At 43.1% G+C, this 20,715-nt stretch overlaps 1 protein-coding gene across 6 annotated transcripts in view; it reads left to right on the forward strand.

Annotated features, from left to right (window-relative positions):
- Positions 1-20,715, forward strand: part of EHBP1 (EH domain binding protein 1) — a 492,549-nt gene that overhangs the window by 95,777 nt on the left and 376,057 nt on the right. For all 6 annotated transcript variants that reach the window (XM_073554042.1, XM_073554045.1, XM_073554043.1 and 3 more), the window contains exon 4: positions 19,517-19,612. In XM_073554042.1, the coding sequence (XP_073410143.1) occupies positions 19,517-19,612 (96 nt within the window). The remainder of the gene's footprint in view (positions 1-19,516; positions 19,613-20,715) is intronic.

Here is a 20,715-nt window from a genome sequence, read left to right on the forward strand (position 1 = left end):
ATTCTGCCCATACCTTTAGTTTAACATGGACATTCCTGTTGATATGTACTCTTTAAACACCGAGAGGCCATATTAGACTTTGCCAAAAAAAACAAGAAGCCAACCCAGTTCTGGAAAATCATTCTTTGGACAGGTGAAACTAATATGAACCTGTACCAGAATGATCGGAAGAAGAAAGTATGGAGAAGGATTTGAACGGCTCATGATGTGAAGGACACCTGTAATGAATGGAAGCGGAGGCACAGGTGGTGAAGTTTACATTCATTTATTTTTTGAGTGGAACCTCGGGACCACGGTCCGGGGGGGCTCCGAAGGGGGCGTGACTAGTGAGCCCCAGGTATCTGTAGTAAGACCTCTTGAACAGGATCAGAATGGAATGCCAGGGGGACACAGGTGCTACCTCCAGTTAGACCCCAGACACATGGCAGCTGTCCCAGCTGGACAAACGGGTAAATAGAATATACAGGTATGGTGGAGCTGACCAGTGGGTTCCGGGTATTCGGATAGAAGCTGGCACTGACTGTGACCGGCGAATTTCGGATATGCAGGTGGAAGCTGTCTCCAATGGAACTGGCGTAGTCCAGAGGTTAGGATGGCTAAGTGGCGGGACGAGACGGAACTGAGGCAGCTGGTACAAACGTCTGCTTGGACAGCTGAATAATAGGTCATTGATATTCTGCAGAAACAAACAGTATAAAAGGGAATCTGTCACCCCTTTTTTGAGATATCATATAATGATATCATTCAGTTGTGTATCACATAAAGATTCTCTTAGTACTTTTGCTTCCCCCTGACCCCGCACCTTTCATACATGAATACCTTTTTTATATTGGTTCATATTTATGTAAACTGCCACTGTCCGGTCCGATGGGCGGGGCTTATTCAACTGCTCCCCCCTCCCTGTCTTGCTCTACACAAGAAGAAATGCGTAGAGCAAGACAGGGTGGGGAGCAGGTGAATAAGCCCCGCCCATCGGACCGGACAGCGGCAGTTTACATACATCTGAACCGATATAAAAAAGGTATTTATGCAGGAAAAGGTGTGGCGTCAGGGGGAAGCAAAAGTATTAAGAGAATCCTTATGTGACACACAATTGAATTATATCATTATATGATATCTCAAAAAAGGGGTGACAGATTCCCTTTAAACGGAATACTGCAGAAGCACAGACAGAGAATAACTTGATCCCAAGAACAGAATACATATTCTTATGGCAAAAACCCCTGGTATAATTCCAGGAAGGGAATAGTTCCCAATGCAGCTCCCAAATGGCTAGAACATCTAAGAACAATTGGAGCAAAGATCCATACAACAGAACCGACGTATAATCTCAATCTTGCTTTTATTAGTACAAAAAGATGTGTATTTAAAAAGACATTGTTACATCATGACAGAAGCTAAGACAGAAGTGTAAGACATTGACCAGAATGCACCATAATTGGAAAAGAACGCGCTGCCAAATACAGGTGTTCAGCACGGAGAATAACCCAAAGACCTCCTCAGGGCCCCACATATAACGCCAAACATTATGGAAGGTGTCTCCATTGTGTAATGGCCTCAGTAGAGTTGTGGGCGATCTAACAGGGTCCACATCCCCCCTCTAAACATAGTCCCCATATGTACTGATCAGGACAATCATCAAAGTATCCTGCAATAATACAGCCATAAACGATCAGTTACACAAATAAATGGGTGTAGAGGGAGAGGAGGGGGTATCTTTAGTCATTACCCGTGCTGGTGTCCATTGGTCAGTGTGTGCCTCTACGCGCGTTTTGCAAGCAGCTTCCTCGGGGGGGGTCCTTCTGTGATCTTTGCTCCAATTGTTCTTAGATGTAGAAGCGCAGACAGAGCAGGCACAGAACCGGACAGTAGATATACGTTGCTCTGGCACCCTCCCTATGATGGAGGGGCCAGAAATGGCAATCAGTGCGCTGCCATTGGTTAATTACTTTTTTTTTCAAAATGCGCGCTGTCTCTTAGAGACCTAGAGAGAGTGCTTGGCCTTAATCTCATACCATGGGATGTGCTGGCCGCACGCCAAGGAGCAGGGGAAGAAGCAGGACAGCAAGCAACGGATTGAGAGCGAGAGCCCCGCCGGGGGTCTCGCAGAGGTACATGAGGGCGGGGACCCCGCTGAGGATCTCGCTGAGGTATGGGCACAGATGTAACAATACCACATCCTCAGTAAAACATGGTGGAGGCGGTGTGATGGCATGGGTATGCATGGCTTCCTATAGCACTGGGTCACTAGTGTTTATTGATGAAGTGACTGAAGACAGAAGCAGCCGGATGGATTCTGAAGTGTACAGGGCGATATCCTAACGATAGATCATCAATGTTAAAGTAGTGGACAACCTCTTGAAGTCAGAAAGACTACAAACTAGCAGCAACTCAAGTCAGCTGCAGTAAAGGCCTGGCAAAGCATCACAAAAGAGAAAACCCAGTGCTTGGTGACATCCATGGCTTCCAGACTTCAGGCATTGTTTGCAAAGGATTCTCTGTCTACGAAGTGTTACAAATTAACATTTTGTTTATGGTAAAGTTTATTTGTCCAATTACTTTTGAGCCCCTGAAATGAGGTGGCTTCATAGAAAAATGGTTGCAATTCCAAAATGTTTCACAGGATATTTTTGTTCAACCCTATTAATTAAACCTGAAAGTTTCCACTTAGATTGCATTTCATGTGAAATCCAACATAGTGGCCTGCAGAGCCCAGATTGCTAAGATTTGGTCACTGTCAAAATATTTCTGGACCTAACTCTATATTATGTGCCCCACAACCAGTCTGATCCCCTGCTATAATTCCTATATTCAGTTCTACTCAGTTATTCCTTATAATTAACGTACAGTTAGCTAGTTCTACCTATCCTGCCTTGTCGCGCTTCCCATGAACAATTATGTACATTAAGTCATTTTCATTTAATATGTTGCCGGCGGCCGTTTACTGTAATGAGAAGAGCAGACGTCGCAATAAAATATTAAACATCACAGTTTATTCGCCCAGGGTCACATTTAGCATGGGTGGTATGCTGTCAGATATGTTGCTTGGATGAGCTGGATTTTTTTCCTACTCCTCTTCTTGCAACCCTCAGCTTAAAGCTGTGCGATTACTGTCTCACACCATGGAAATGGCAACTGGATATTATATGTGCTTATCCCAGGTTAATTACATTTAATAAAAAATATTTTTAGTTTCTATAGCGCACCTGAGCTCAAGATTGTGGCATCTCTATGATTTTTGTTAAAGTGAATCGGTCACTAGGTTTTTGCCACCTAATCAGAGAACAGCATAATGTAGAAACAGACCCTGATTCGAAAATTGTAACTTGGTCTACTTACTGTAGTTTTGATAAAAATCACTTGTTTCTCAGTAGGAGATTCACTAGAGGACTAGCAAACCTGCTGCCATGTGTCCTTCATATTCATGAGCTCTGTATAACCCCGTCCCCACCACCACTTTAGGCCCATTAATAATAATAAATAATAATCTTTAACATATTCCACAGCGCTTTACAGTTTGCACACATTATCATCACTGTCCCCGATGGGGCTCACAATCTAGATTCCCTATCAGTATGTCTTTGGAATGTGGGAGGAAACCGGAGAACCCGGAGAAAACCCACGCAAACACGGGGAGAACATACAAACTCCTTGCAGATGTTGTCCTTGGTGGGATTCAAGCTAACCACTGAGCCACCGTGCTGCCTATTCTCAGTGTACACAGAAAGTTGCCAATCCATGTTGTGGGGTGGAGTTATACAGAGCTCAACATTTAGCGAACTGCTAGATCCGCAGAAGATAAAACTGTGATTTTATGAGAACTGCACCAAACAGCCCAGTAAGTTGCACATCTCTGGAATCAGGGTCTCTCCCCCTACAATTATGCTGCTCTTAGATGGTGTTGCAGAAATCTGCTGACAGATTTCCTTCAAGAAATTTGGAGCGTTGTACTAAGACATATAAAGACCAATTTTAATGCGTGTTTTTCTTTGAATTTCAAGTCCTCAGTTTTGCTAAAACATGGCAGAGTTTTTCTTTTTCCATTGCTCTTGTTTGCAGTTTTGCTTCTTCAGTTTACAATATGTCTCCTTTAATGGAATAACATAGTAACATAGTAAGGCCGAAAAAAGACATTTGTCCTTCCAGTTCAGCCTATAAAATTCTGTCAGAATAAATCCCCAGATTTACGTCCTTCTAAAGAACCTAACAATAACTGTAAGATACAATATTGTTACGCTCCAGGAAGACATCCAGGCCTCTCTTGAACCCTTGACTGAGTTCGCCATCACCACCTCCTCAGGCAGGGAATTCCAGATTCTCACTGCCCTAACAGTAAAGAATCCTCTTCTATGTTGGTGGAAAAACCTTTTCTCCTCCAGACGCAGAGAATGCCCCCTTGTGACCGTCACCTTCCTTGGTATAAACAGATCCTCAGAGAGATATTTGTATTGTCCCCTTATATACTTATACATGGTTATTAGATCGCCCCTCAGTCGTCTTTTTTCTAGACTAAATAATCCTAATCTTGCTAATCTCTCTGGGTTTTGTAGTTCCCCCATCCAATTTATTAATTTTGTTGCTCTCCTTTGTACCCGCTCTCGTTCCATTATATCCTTCCTGAGCACCGGTGCCCAAACTGTACACAGTACTCCATGTGCGGTTTAACCAGAGATTTGTACAGAGGTAGTATAATGCTCTCATCATGTGTATCCAGACCTCTTTTAATGCACCCCATGATCCTGTTTGCCTTGGCAGCCGCTGCCTGGCACTGGCTGCTCCAGGTAAGTTTATCATTAACTAGGATCCCCAAGTCCTTCTCCATGTTAGATTTACCCAGTGGTTTCCCGTTCAGTGTGTAATGGTGATATTGCTTCCTTCTTCCCATGTGTATAACCTTACATTTATCATTGTTAAACCGCATCTGTCACCTTTCGGCCCAAGTTCCCAACTTATCCAGATCCATCTGTAGCAGAATACTATCTTCTCTTGTATTGACTGCTTTACATAGTTTTGTATCATCTGCAAACATCGATATTTTACTGTGCAAACCTTCTACCAGATTGTTAATAAATATGTTGAAGAGAATAGGTCCCAACACCAAGAAATAATGGTTTGTCTATTACATTACTTAGTTCTCTTAGTACTCGTGGGTGTATGCCATCCGGACCCGGAGATTTATCTATTTTAATCTTATTTAGCCGGTTTTCCACCTCTTCTTGGGTTAGATTGGTTGACCCTTAGGCTGGTTTCACACTTGCGTTTTTTTGCGCTGTATTTTAGCGTTAAAAAACGCATACTTTTTTCCCCCTATATTTTGCATGGGATGCGCTTATGTGCGCATACACATGCATTTGTATGCGTTTTTCCGCGCATGCGTTTTTTTGTGGTGTGCGCTCGGGCGCACAAAATGCATCCTGTTGGATTTTTTTGGGTGTCCAACTTGCCTCAAAAAAACGCATGCGCGCGCAATGCGTTTTTTTACAGCAAGACACCCATTATAAGTCTATGGGTGCGCATATGTGCGCATTGCCATGCTCATGTATGCGTTTTTTTGCGCATGCGTTTTTTTGTTGACCATTAGTTAGACAATGGAATTTAGGGGTTTGGGTTAGATTTAGGGTTAGTTAAGGGGGTATAGGGTTAGTATGGTTTGGTTAAGGGTTAGGGTTTAGGGTTAGTTAGGGTTTAGGGTTAGGGTTTGGGTAGGGTTTGGTTAAGGGTTAGGGTTAGGGTATGGTTTGGTTAAGGGTTAGGATTAGTAAAGTCATGGTTTGGGTTAGTGTGAGGGGCCAACTAATGTTGGAAAAAAGGCAAACGCGGTAAAAACGCATACAAACGCATAAAAACGCTGCGTTTTTTTCATGCATGCTCATAAAAATGCTTGAAAAAACGCAGTATTTGTATGCGTTTTTTCCATGCGTTTTTTTGCTGGAAAAACACGCTGCAAAAAAAAGCAAGTGTGAAAGTAGCCTTAATACAGGGTTTTCGTTGTCTCTCGACATTTCACCTAGCATTTCACCTAGCAGTCTTGAGGAGATCATTTGCATATTCCCAGTGCCTTCTGGGATAAGTGAAGAGTCTCCGCGAGCTCAACGATCACTGGGTTTTGGCCGTTGCAGCTGAAAAGAGGAAATCTGAAAACCAGGGGAAGAGTCTTAAGGAGATCATTTGCATATTCCCAGTGCCTTCTGGGATAAGTGAAGAGTCTCCGCGAGCTCAACGATCACTGGGTTTTGGCCGTTGCAGCTGAAAAGAGGAAATCAGAAAATTTGGCTCATCTTTCATTGTTTTTAAGAAATCTCAAGATGGAAGAGGCCAGGAGTCATTTGGTGAGCTGCATTTCTTGCTACATGTTCACAGACTTACCAGTGGAAAAGCCAAACTTCACATGCCACAAATGCAAGCTTGTGTCCCTGTTGGAGGAAAAGTTGCAAAATCTCGAAGAGAGGTTAGCTACGTTGAAGATCAATAAGGAAGGTGAAGAGTTCTTGGACAGAGCAGAATTATCTCTTCATGTTACAGAAAGAGAAGAAATTCGAAGTGCACCTGAAGAAACAGAGGAATGGAGACATGTGACCCAGAGAAGCAGGAGGATCAGGAGGCAGTCAGCACCCATACTGCTCAGAAACCAGTACCAGGCTCTCACGCAGGAAAACGATGAAGAAATACATCATGATAAGACTTTGCCAACAAACAGCAACCTTGTACGCCTTCAGAGTCCTCCTGGATGGAGAAAGAAAAATGTTGTGAAGAAGAAACGGAGAGTGGTGGTCATGGGGGATTCCCTGCTGAGAGGAACAGAGGCCGCTATCTGCAGACCGGATATATCTTCAAGAGAAATGTGCTGTCTTCCAGGTGCAAAAATTAAAGATGTGTCTGACAGGATATCAGGACTCTTCAGACCTACAGATGACTACCCATTCCTGCTACTACATGTGGGGACAAATGACACCGCAAGAAATGACCTGGAAACCATCTGCAGAGACTTTGAAGACGTAGGCAAGAAAGTGAAAGAACTGGGAGCGCAGGTGGTCTTCTCTTCCATCCTCCCAGTGGATGGCCATGGAACAAGGAGGTGGAATAAGATTCTGCAGGTGAACAACTGGCTACGTCGATGGTGCCGTCAGCAACGATTTGGATTTCTGGATCACGGAGTGAATTACTTATACGATGGACTACTTGCTAGAGATGGGGTGCACCTTACGAAGACTGGAAAGCATGTATTTGGAAGTCGCCTTGCTACACTTGTAAGGAGAGCTTTAAACTAGAACAACATGGGAAGGGAAGCAAAAGACCAGAAAAAGCCTTACACCTGACAAATGGTATTGAGAACTCTGCTATTAGAAGTGGAAAGGAAGAACAAAGACAAAAGAATCTAATTAATAAAAATATTGGAGAAAGAGAAACCAATCACAAACTAAAATGTTTCTATACTAATGCACAAAGCATGGGCAACAAACAAGGAGAATTGGAACTACTAACACAGGAAAAGAAATATGATGTCATCGGAATCACTGAAACTTGGTGGGACAATACACATGATTGGAATACAAGACAAGAAGGATACAACTTATTTGCAAGAAACAGACTTGATAAACGAGGAGGGGGTGTCGCATTGTATGTTAGAAATGCGTATATCTGCACAGAGATTGAAGCTTCAGAGACTGGGAGTTCTGTGGAAACTGTTTGGGTAAGAATACAAGGACAGAACAATGGAAAGGACACCATTGTAGGCATTTACTACAGGCCGCCTGTGCAAGCTGAAGATATGGATGAACTCTTTATGCATCAAATGGCCAAGTTCTCCAAAAAATATGACATAGTTGTCATGGGAGATTTCAACTATCCAGACATTTGTTGGGAATCTCTCTCAGGCAAAACTAACAGGTCAAGGAAATTCTTATCCTCTCTTGCTGACAACTTTATCTTCCAAAAGGTAGGGGAGAAAACAAGGGGAACTGCTACCTTGGATCTAATCCTTATAAACAGGGAGGAAATGGTTGAGGAGGTAAAAGTGGCTGGGACCTTAAGAGGTAGCGACCATGCTATTTTAGAATTTTGGATAACTAGAGGCGGAAGACCTGTGAAGACTCAGACGTCAAGGTTAGATTTCAGAAAGGCAGATTTTAAGGGATTCAGAAAGAGAATTGGAGGGATCCAATGGCTGGATAACCTTAAAGACAAAAATGTCCAGGAAGGATGGGAAATCTTGAAAAATGAAATTCTCAAAGCACAGTTGTTAACAATTCCGAAAAGAGGGAAGAATAGGAAGCATTTAAGGAAACCAGGATGGATGAACACAGAACTTAAGCACATGCTAAAAAGGAAGAAAGAAATGTTTATAAAATGGAAAGAGGGAGGCATATCTAAAGAAGAATATAATGCTGTCTGCAGAACCTGCAGGGCACAAATCAGATTAGCTAAAGCTGAAAATGAATTGAGGCTTGCAAGAGATGTCAAAAGCAATAATAAAGGATTTTGGGGATATGTCAAAAGTAAAAGAAAAGTCAAAGATGCTATAGGATTTTTACAGGATGAAAATGATGAAATAGTAAGACAGGATGTTGAGAAGGCTGAACTTTTAAATTCCTATTTTGCATCTGTTTTCTCTCAGAAAGGAAATGTAACATCAACTGTTCTTCACTGTCCTATTAAGGGAATAGAAGAATCCAGGATATCTATAAACAGAAAGATAGTGAGGAAACACTTAGCTAACCTAAATGAATTCAAGTCTCCAGGTCCAGATGAATTACACCCCAGAGTACTGAAGGAGATAGCAGAAGAAATTTTTGAACCCCTCTCCATAATCTTTGAAAATTCTTGGAGAACAGGAGAAGTGCCAGAAGACTGGAGAAGAGCAAATGTTGTTCCTATCTTCAAAAAGGGGAAGAAGGTGGACCCAGGCAACTATAGGCCGGTGAGTCTGACTTCTATACCAGGAAAGATCTTTGAACAAATTATTAAACAACATGTATGTCAATACCTGGATAAGAATGAAGTGATTAAACAGAGTCAACATGGGTTTGTAACTAATAAGTCTTGTCAGACTAACTTAATTTCCTTCTATGACGGTATCACTGATTGGGTAGATCAAGGAAATGCTGTAGATATAGTATATCTTGACTTCAGCAAAGCATTTGACAAAGTCTCTCATACAATCCTTATTGAAAAAATGACTAAGTATGGAATGGACAAGGCAACTGTTAGGTGGATTCATAACTGGCTTAGTGATCGGACCCAAAGAGTGGTCGTAAATGGCTGCACATCCAGTTAGAAGAATGTCTCAAGTGGGGTACCACAGGGCTCTGTCCTGGGCCCTGTATTGTTCAACATCTTTATCCACAATTTAGATGAAGGAATTGAGGGTAAACTGATTAAATTTGCTGATGACACAAAGCTAGGAGGGATTGCTAATACTAGAGAAGAGAGAGAGAGGATTCAAAAAGATTTAAATAAACTGGAGAAGTGGGCAGCAACTAACAGAATGGTTTTTAACAGGGAGAAATGCAAAGTACTACATCTGGGCAATAAAAATGAAAAAAGCATATACAGAATGGGAGGAATAGGGCTAAGTGACAGCACATGTGAAAAAGACTTAGGTATACTAATAGATCACAGAATGAATATGAGTCAACAGTGTGATGCAGCAGCAAAAAAGGCAAATGCAATTCTAGGATGTATTAACAGAAGCATACAGTCTAGATCACGTGAAGTCATTATTTCCCTCTACTCCTCTATGGTCAGACCTCATCTGGAATACTGTGTCCAGTTTTGGGCACCACATTTTAAAAAAGACATCAACAAACTGGAGCAAGTTCAGAAAAGAGCGACCAGAATGGTGACCGGTCTGCAAACCCTGTCTTATGAGGAAAGGTTGCAGGATTTGGGAATGTTTAGTTTGCAAAAGAGAAGACTGAGAGGAGACTTAATAGCTGTCTACAAATATCTAAAGGGCTGTCACATTGTAGAAGGATCAACTTTATTCTCATTTGCACAAGGAAAGACTAGAAGCAATGGGATGAAACTGAATGGGAGGAGACACAGATTAGATATTAGAAAAAACTTTTTGACAGTTAGAGTGATCAATGAGTGGAACAGGCTGCCACGAGAAGTGGTGAGTTCTCCTTCAATGGAAGTCTTCAAACAGAGGCTGGACAGACATCTGACTGGGATGATTTAGCGAATCCTGCTTTGAGCAGGGGGTTGGACCAGATGGCCCAGGAGGTCCCTTCCAACTCTACGATTCTATGATTCTATTATTTTCCACCGTGAATACCGTGGAGAAGAAGGTGTTTAACCCCTTTCTGACATCCGACGTACTATCCCGTCCATGGGACCCGGGCCCCTATGCTCATGGACGGGATAGTACGTCTACCGCGATCAGCGGCGCCCACGTGGTGAGCGCCGCTGATCGCGGCCGGGTGTCAGCTGATTATCACAGCTGACACCCGGCACAATGTGTCAGGTGCGGTTACGGACCGCCCCCGACACGTTAACCCCTTGCACACCGCGATCAAACACGATCGCGGTGTACCGGGAGTTAAAGGGAAGCATCGGCAGGGAGGGGGCTCCCTCCGTGCTTCCCTGAACCCCCCCCACGGCAGCGCAATGTGCAGCGCTGCTGCGGGGGGCTCCTTTCCTGCAGGCCCCCGAATCCAAGATGGCGACGGGGGCCTTCGGGGGCCTGCAGGAAGCTGGCTTCCTCAGTGCCTGCAAAGCGCAGGCATGAGGAAGCCTTCGGCACTGCCTGTGACAGATCGCTGATCTGTCACAGTGATCTGTGATGCGACAGATCAGCGATCTGTCACAGGACAGTGATGTCCCACCTGGGACTATGTAATAAAGTAAAAAAAAAATAAAAAAAAAGTGTAAAAATAATTTTAAAAAAATCGCTAAATAAATTAGTAAAAAAAAAAAAAAAAAATATTCCCCAATAAATTCATTTTTTGAAAATAAAATAAAAAACAATAAAAGTACACATATTGGGTATCACCGCGTCCGTAACGACCCACCCTATAAAACTGTCCCATTAGTTAACCCCTTTAGCGAACCCCTTAAAAAATAAAAATAAAAAAAAACGAAGCAAAAAATAATGATTTATTATGATACCGCCAAACAAAAAGTGTAATAACGCGAGATCAAAAAGACGCATATAAATATCCATGGTACCGCTGAAAACGTCATCTTGTCCCGCAAAAAACGAGCCACCACACAGCATCATCAGCGAAAAAATAAAAAAGTTATAGCACGCAGAATAAAGCGATGCAAAAAATAATTATTTTTTATATAAAATAGTTTTCATTGCATAAAACCGACAAAACCTAAAAAAACGACCTAAATGAGGTATCGCTGTAACCGTACTGACCCGAAGAATAAAACCGCTTTATCAATTTTACCGCACGCGGAACGGTGTAAACGCACTCCCCCAAAAGAAATTCATGAAACGCTGGTTTTTGTTCATTCTGCGTCCCAAAAATCGGAATAAAAAGCGATCAAAAAATGTCACGTGCCCGAAAATGGTACCGATAAAAACGTCAACTCGTCCCGCAAAAAATAAGACCTCACATGACTCGGTGGGTCAAAATACGGAAAAATTATAGCTCTCAATATGTGGTGATGCAAAAACTATTTTTACAATAAAAAGCGTCTTTTAGCGTGCGACAGCTGCCAAACATAAAAACCGCCATAAATAGTAAATCAAACCCCCTGTTATCACCCCCTTAGTTAGGGAAAAATAATAAAATAAAAAAAATGTATTTATTTCCATTTTTCCGTTAGGGTTAGGGCTTGGGTTAGGATTAGGGTTAGGGGTGTGTTGGGGTTCGGGTTGGAGTTAGAATTGGGGGTTTCCACTGTTTGGGCACATCAGGGGCTCTCCAAATGCAACATTGCGTCTGATCTCAATTCCAGCCAATTCTGAGTTGAAAAAGTCATATGGTGCTCCTTCCCTTCCAAGCTCTGCCATGCGCCCAAACAGTGTTTTACCCCCACATGTAGGGTATCAGCCTACTCAGGACAAATTGCAAAACAATTTTTGGGGTCCAATTTCTCCTGTTACCCTTAGGAAAATAAAAAATTGGGGGCAAAAATATCATTTTTGTGGAAAAAAATGATTTTTTTATTTTCACGTCCGAGCGTTACAAACTTCTGTGAAGCACTTGGGGGTTCAAAGTGCTCACCACACATCTAGATAAGTTCCGTGGGGGGGTCTAGTGTCCAAAATGGGGTCACTTGTGGGGAGTTTCAATAGTTTAGGTACATCAGGGGCTCTCCAAACGCACATGACACCCGCAGATCATTCCATCAAAGTCTGCATTCCAAAAGTCACTGCTTCCCTTCCGAGCCCCGACGTGTGTCCATACAGTAGTTTTCTCCCACATATGGGGTGTCAGCGTACTCATGACAAATTGGACAACAACTTTTGGGGTCCAATTTCTCCTGTTACCCTTGGGAAAATGAAAAAATTTGGGACTAATTGATCATGTTTGTGGAAAAAATACGATATTTTTATTTTCATGCCCTGGCATTATAAACTTCAGTGAAGCCCTTGGGGGTTCAAAGTGCTCACCTCACATCTAGATAAGTTCCTTAGGGGGTCTAGTTTTCAAAATGGGGTCATTTGTGGGGGGTTTCCACTGTTTAGGTACATTAGGGGCTCTCCAAAGGCAACATGACACCCGCAGACCATTCCATCAATGTCTGCATTCCAAAACGTCACTACTTCCCTTCCGAGCCCCGACGTGTGCCCATACAGTAGTTTTCTCCCACATATGGGGTATCAGCATACTCAGGACAAATTGGACAACAACTTTTGGGGTCCAATTTCTCCTGGTACCCTTGGGAAAATAAAAAAAAAATGGTGACTAAAAGATCATGTTTGTGGAAAAAATACGAATTTTTTATTTTCACGCCCGGGCGTTATAAACTTTTGTGAAGCACTGGGGGGTTCAAAGTGCTCACCACACATCTAGATAAGTTCCTTAGGGGGTCTAGTTTCCAAAATGGTGTCATTTGTGGGGGGTTTCCACTGTTTAGGTACATCAGGGGTTTTCCAATCGCGACATGGTGTCCGATCTCAATTCCAGCCAAAAAAGTCAAATGGCGCTGTTTCCCTTCCGAGCTCTGCCATGCACCCAAATAGTGGTTTACCCCCACATGTGGGGTATCAGCGTACTCAGGACAAATTGCACAATAACTTTTAGGGTCCTGTTACCCTTGGGAAAATAAAAATTGGGGGTGAAAAGATCATTTTTTGGGATAAAATATGATTTTTTAATTGTACGACTGTACGTTATAAACTTCTGTGAAGCCCTTGTGGGCTCAAAGTTCTCACCACATATCTAGATAAGTTCCTTGGGGGGTCTAGTTTCCATAATGGGGTCACTTGTAGGGGGTTCCCACTGTTTAGGTACATCAGGGACTCTCCAAACGTGACATGGCGTCCGATCTGAATTCCAGCCAATTTTGCATTGAAAAAGTCAAACGGCGCTCCTTCAATTCTGAGCTCTGCCATGCGCCGAAACAGTCGTTCCCTCCCCCCACAAATCAGGTATCAGCGTACTCAGGACAAATTGCGCAATAACTTTTGCAGTCCAATTTCTCCTGTTACCCTTGGTAAAATAAAAAAAATTGAACCTGAAGTATTTTTTTGGTGAAAAAAAGTTAGATGTTCATTTTTTTTGAAATATTCAAAAAAATTCCTGTGACGCACCTAAAGGGTTAATAAACTTCTTGAATGTGGTTTTGATCACCTTAAGGGGTGCAGTTTTTAAAATGGTGTCACTTTTGGGTATTTTCTATCATATAGACCCCTCAAAGTGGCTTCAAATGTGATGTGGTCCTAAAAATAAAATGGTGTTGTAAAAATGAGAAATCGCTGGTCAACTTTTAACCCTTATAACTTCCTAACAAAAAAAAATTTTGGTTCCAAAATTGTGCTGATGTAAAGTAAACATGTGGGAAATGTTAATTATCAAGTTTTTTGTGTGCCGTATCTCTGTGATTTAAGGGCATAAAAATTCAAAGTTGGAAAATTGCGAAATTTTCAAAATTTTTGCCAAATTTCCGTTTTTTTCACAAATAAACGCAAGTTATTTGAATGAAATTTTACCACTAACATGAAGTACAATATGTCACGAGAAAACAATGTCAGAATCACCGGGATCCATAGAAGCGTTCCAGAGTTATGACCTCATAAAGGTACAGTGGTCAGAATTGTAAAAATTGGCCCGGTCATGAACGTGCAAACCACCCTTGGGGGTGAAGGGGTTAATATATTAGCTTTTTCCTCATCATCTACAACCATACTTTCCTCACAATTTTTTAATGGGCCTACACTTTCACTTTTGATTCTTTTACTATTGATATACCGTATTTTCCGCTTTGTAAGACGCACTTTTTTTCCCCCAAAATTGAGGGGAAAAAGGGGGTGCGTCTTACAAAGAGGATATACATTTGCGCTGCCACTGAGGGTACTTGCCGCGGCACTCTGTGCCCTGATGCTGCCGCTGCGCTGTCCGCCACCGCCGCGCTCCTGTCCCCCGGTGGTTTCTTCCGCCCCACCGCCGCCGCCGCGCTCTGTCCCGTTCAGCGTGGGGGGGGTCTCTGTCGCTCCATGCCTGCTTTCTTCCTGGAAAATGGCCGCCGCGCATGCGCAGACGGACATCTCGGCACTGAAATCTCGGGAGATGAGATTTCAGCGCTGAAATCTCATCTCCCGAGATTTCAGTGCCGAGATGTCCGTCTGCGCATGCGCGGCGGCCATTTTCCAGGAAGAAAGCAGGCATGGAGCGACAGAGACCCCCCCCACGCTGAACGGGACAGAGCGCGGCGGCGGCGGTGGGGCGGAAGAAACCACCGGGGGACAGGAGCGCGGCGGTGGCGGACAGCGCAGCGGCAGCATCAGGGCACAGAGTGCCGCGGCAAGTACCCTCAGAACGGGACAGAGCGCGGCGATGGCGGCAAACACCGGGGGGACAGAGCGCGGTGGTGGCGGTAAGAACCGGGGGAGAGCGCGGCGGTGGTGGCAAGCAGGCACCGGGGGACAGCGTGGCGGTGGTGGCAAGCACTGGGGGACAGAGTGCGGCGGTGGTGGCAAGCAGGCATCGGGGGACAGAGCGTGGCGGTGGTGGCAAGCATCAGGGGACAGAGGGCGGCGGCAGTAACAGACACCGGCAGCGGCACGCTGCACATCAAAACACCCCCTCATCCCAGCAGCAATGTTCCACTCCGGCCTCCTCCATCACCACCCCTGGAAAGCAATAAGACGCATGGATTATAAGATGCACCACCATTTTATTAAAAATAAAGTTTTTTTCCTATTTTTCTCCTCAAAATTTGGGGTGCGTCTTATAATCCGGAGCGTCTTATAAAGCGAAAAATACGGTAGTTGAATAGAAATGTGCTTAATACTGAGCAAGCCTGGAAGAGGCGAGTGCTTACTTCTAAACAGAAGTCGCTTTTATATGTAAGGTACAGAGGAATAAGACTTGAGGAAATGTTTCCTAGGTTTACAGACCCAAATTTTTTGATGATTCAACCAGAAGCTAGACTCCTTTCTTCATTTTCACATGTGAACATATCCCTAGAAAGGAACCAGGCACCTGTATAAGGTCTTATTTTAACCTCTTAACTGATCAACAATTTTTTTTTTTTTTTTTTTAGATGACCCAGGCAACATTTTTGTTTTCACCTTCCCACATTCATATCCTTAAGAGCTATAGCTTTTTAATTTTTACATGCACTTTGCTATATGATATTATTTTTAGGTGTTTTTTTTTTTAGAATCTGCAAACGTAAGCCTTAAACTAGAAAGTTAAATGGAAATTAAAAAAAACAAAAACTGTTGCACAATTTTTATTTATTCCATTTATAAATCACCATAACGAATATGTTGACTGTGTTTTGTGCAAGTTTGTGATGTTTACTAAAAGAGGACCTTCCACCAATAGGACACATGATGAAATAGTAGTATAAGGCCGAGTGCAGACGGACTTTTTGGCACTGCGGATTTTTCCGCGCAGAATGGAAGAAATCCGCAGGTCAAATGACCTGCATTTTTCCTGCGGATTTCTTCCATTTTTCCTGCGGTTTTCATGCGCTTTTTGTGCGGTTTTCCATCGCGGTTTTCCCCCTGCGGATTTGGTGACAGGGGAGATGGAAAACCGCACAAAAGAAGTAACATGCTGCGGATTTTGTACCGTGGGAAAACCGCGTGGAAAAATCCGCAGCGTCTGCACAGCGGTTTTTTTTACATTGATTTTAAGGCTACTGTACATCACAATGCAGAAATGCAACGTTTCTGCGCAGTAAAATCCGCTGCGGATCCGCTGCAAATCTGCATCGTGTGCACACAGCCTAAAGCTTTTTTTTTTTTTTTATTCCATGTTGTTAACTCATTAGATGCCAGACAGTTTTCACTGAGGGCATGTACTTTTTTTTTTCTCCCTGTATGACTCTGACCAATCATAAGCAGTTCTTGCAAAGAGAGAAGGAAGAGCGGCACTCACCAGTCCGTTTAACAATTCAAGTCCTTTATTCCATACTTTGGGACACAGACATTGAATTCAGGGGGTGCGGTGAGTGAGAGGAGAGCGAACAACAGCCGTTTCATGTTAGTGCAACGTATCACATGGCTCGTACAGTAAGGGAATAAATGAAGGTAGTAGATTGTTGTTTTGGTGCCGATTAATTTCTTCAGCTCTCCAATCATGAGCAGACAGCAATTCGCAAAGGAAAAAGAGACATGCCTTCACCATAGCTTAGAGCAGACTTCTGTCTCAGTGTGTGAGACGTATAATGTTGGACAGCTCTCAACTGCTGTATCCTACTGCATGACTCAGTGTGGGGGAGGGGGGCAATGCAGCTGAAGACTGATTTTTTTTTTTTTTTTTTCAAAAGTTTTATTGACTGATGAGATGAGAATGACTCTTAACAAACCGGATGGATGGACTCACGGCTGAATCAGTAATGGGCACAGATCTTCACTTCGACTCGGATGCCAACAAAGTGGAGGTGGGCCCTGCTATGGGCTCGTTTTATTAAATATGAGCTAGTTGCACATATTCGAGTTGAAGATGAACTCAAAATCCACTTCCAACTCCCAGTTTTGAGAAGGCACTTTCTCCAAGTAGTGGTACAAGAAATAGTCTGCATGTTTCAAGTGACCCATGATTTTAATGCTCTATCGCATGCATTGAATTTGATTTACGCCACTGCTAATTTTTGGCAATTAATGTGCATCTTTTTTTTTCTCTGCACATTTTATGAGACCTTGTTAACTACTTGCAACAAAAATGTTGTTGATTCTGTGATCAAGCGCCAATATCGTCACAATTTCAAATGTGTTGTATACCTCTGTAAGACTGTAACACTTTTTTACTTGGGTTAAACCTCTCTTTTTTGGCCTATTTTTCCTGAGTAAAACAAGATGCCTAATAATTCTGCACACCTTGATAAATGGTGTTTTATCCTTAGTCCACAACCTCACTCATTATACAAATACACATCACTTGATCTGTTTCATCCAATAATCATTTAAGGTTATACAGCTTAGGGTTCTTTTACACTTGCCGTGTTTTTGCGGGCCGTTTTTGCGGCCCCAATAGATTTCTATAGGGCCGTTGCGGCCCGCAAAAATACATCAGAGCGCCGTGTGCCGTATGGCCATGAGGGCCGTATATACAGCCGTGAAAAAATATCAGTGGTACCGCAAAAACAACGGTAGCTTGTTTTTGGCGGTACACCGTATTTGCGGATCGCCTTTTTTTTCCCTGCAATTTGTTACAACAGGGAAAAACGGCAATCCGAGAAGGTTTTTTGCGGCCCATTTGTGCAGGAGACCGCAAAAATCACGGCAATACGGCCCGCAAAAAACCCGGCATGTGTAAAAGAAGCCTTAGAGATGGAAAATCTGCATAAAAGTGATATAATCAAAAAAGTCACTTGCCTATTAATTCTGCACTCAGTGTATGTACAGATACTTCTCTGTGTAACAGTACATTATGCCTGCAAAGAAGAAGAATACCATGTAGATATTCAAGCAGAGAAAATTCTCTTACCAATGACAGTGCAGCCTGGCTAACGTCAGGTTAGGGATACTGATTTCCAATCCTGGGTAAGATCTATTACAGGTGTTACAAGAAATTTTCTTAAAATGCTTGAAAGCTTCTAGTGAGCACTGTTTACACTGGAAGATGAATTCAGATGCTAAGATGGCCTGTCCTGTCCCACTACAAGGGGAGATCATTAGCGCAATCGTTTACTGTGATTGACATGAGTTTGCATAAACCAGCCTGAGCAGGACACAGGTCAGAATCGCTCAGCCCCTTTGAGGGTGTTGTGCTTCAACGGGGGTAATAGATATTTACGTTGCTATCTCCTCACCTGGATCTTCAGACCATTACTGCTCCTTACACAATATTATTTATTTTTAGAGCAGCATGGCATCCATGGTGCTGTAAATCAGAAGGGTTTATATACAAAATACAAGTATAAAACTCGGTGAACAAAGTAACAATAACAGACTGGTACAGAGGGGAAAAGGACCCGGCGCTTGCTGGCTTACAGTCTATAGGATATTGGGGAAAGAGAGTAGTTTGGGGGTTTGCGGTAACTACGATTTTGATGTGGTGGCATCGGGGTCATTGCAGGTTGTAAGCTTTCTTGAAGAGGTGCGTTTTCAATTTCCGTCTGAAAGTTCCGAATGTGGTGGATAATTGTATAGGGCACAGAAATCCCGAGGTTGGGCGGATACTCGAGAGAAGTCATGGAGGCTGTTGGGTGAAGAACGTGTAAGTGTGGAGTAGAGAGTGAGTTCTTTAGAGGACAAGAGATTACGTGTTGGAAGATATCGGGACGTTACTTGAGGATATACAGGGGAGACAGATTATGGACAACTTTGTAGGTCAGTGTTAGTAGTTTGAACTGGATATGTTGCAGAATTGGAAGCCAGTGAAAGGATTTGCAGAGGGTAGAAGTGGAGGAGTATCGGGGAGAGAGGTGGATTAGTCAGGCACCAGAATTGATGACGAACTGGAGAGGTGTGAGAGTCTTAGCAGCAAGGCCACAGAGGAGGATTTGCAGTAGTCGAGGCGGGAGATGATGAGGGCATGCACTGACATTTTCAGTTGTAGGCAGTAAGAAGAGGAAAGAGTTTGGTTGAAGGACTGGGTGGAGCTGAGGGTTACGCCGAGGCGGCGGACTTGCAGTACAGGAGAAAACGTGTTATCGTTTATTGTGATGGATGAATTGGGTTTGGTCCACATTGGGCTTTAGGAAGCGTGATGAGAAGGAGAAAGCTATTAGGTGTTATTTGTGGAGATCATGGTGATTGGATCCACAACGATCATATTTATCAACTCCCCTGTGATAAACTTTAGCAAACCTTTACTTACTGGACTATCTCTGCAAATTCTTTTCTATAATCTTATGGAAAATGTCGTTTTTGTGCGTTGTCTTTTTAGTATCTGCTTCTGTTACAGTAAAATCAGTTACACTGTTTCGTGTTGTATTGCAGGCACATAGTTGGCAGCCTGGTATAAAGAACCCCTATCGTGGGGTTGTGGTGTGGCCCGTTCCTGAAAATGTTGAAATCACTGTGACCCTCTTTAAGGTAAGTCTTCTGTAAGTGTTTGTTCACATGCCTTGTGTGCAGGCAGAAAATCTGCAACATATTTATAACTGAAGCAAAGTGCATCTGATTTTACCAAGTCTCATCCACACACTATGAAAAGTTTTAGGCACAGAAAAGGACATGTGGTGCTGATTTTAAAGGGAGTCTATCATCAGGATTACACACCTCAAACTATTTACGGTATATTTTCATTCAGCTCTTTCAAAGACAAGTCCAGCAGTGCCTTTTACATGGCCAGTCCGTTCTTCAGTTACTGAGAAATCAGTGTTTGGATTAATATGCAAATGAGGTGAAGAGCTACTGTATTTATAGATCTGAAACCTCTGTCACTCCAGCTCTATTCCTCTCCAAGTCGCCTCCTCCTGATTGACTGATACCCTTAATGATTTGTGACTTCAAGAGCCGACAGTCAAGCGGGAGGAGGCGGCGATGGGCAGGATGTAGAGCTGGAGTGACAAAGGCTTCAGAGCTGTAAATAACTTTGTCTCATTTGATAATTATTCAAACACTGGTTTCTCAGTAACGGAGGAACAGACGGTCCCTGTAAAGGTTTTGCTGCACTTTTCTTTGAAAGCACGTCATGCACATATAAATAGATTGGGGTGGCGAAATCCTGCTAACAGTTTCCCTTTTAATAAATCCACAGCAAGTCAATCATTTCTGGGGATTTTCCCTTTTGCAGTTCCACAGATTTTTTTTTTGTGTTATACATTGACATATCCAAAATGGATCTGCAAAGGTTGCGCTAAAATGAATTTGACTTCTTTAAAGGGTTGTCTCACCTTCTTACGAGGGTAGAATTATAAAGTGCTTGTCAAATCGCGCAACTTTCTAATCTACCCTTTATCGTCACCATTCTCATGAACAGAGGGATTTTTAAGGTTACTGCTCATTGCCTAGGTCTCAGACTGCAGAGGTGGCCGATCACTGGTGGCCGGTCTCCAAGGCAAGGCGCTGTGAATTGGATTAAGTTAGCTTCAGTGCCCCTGCGCTCCTCCGATGCTGCAGAAGCAAAGATGAGAGAGCGCACCGCTCAGACTGGTGACACAACCATAACTTCAATCTAAGGAGCACACAAACAC

The sequence above is a fragment of the Dendrobates tinctorius genome, unplaced genomic scaffold (assembly GCF_039654945.1).
Source record: "Dendrobates tinctorius isolate UK_male_01 unplaced genomic scaffold, ASM3965494v1 ptg000205l, whole genome shotgun sequence".
In the NCBI taxonomy this organism is placed as follows: Eukaryota; Metazoa; Chordata; class Amphibia; order Anura; family Dendrobatidae; genus Dendrobates; species Dendrobates tinctorius.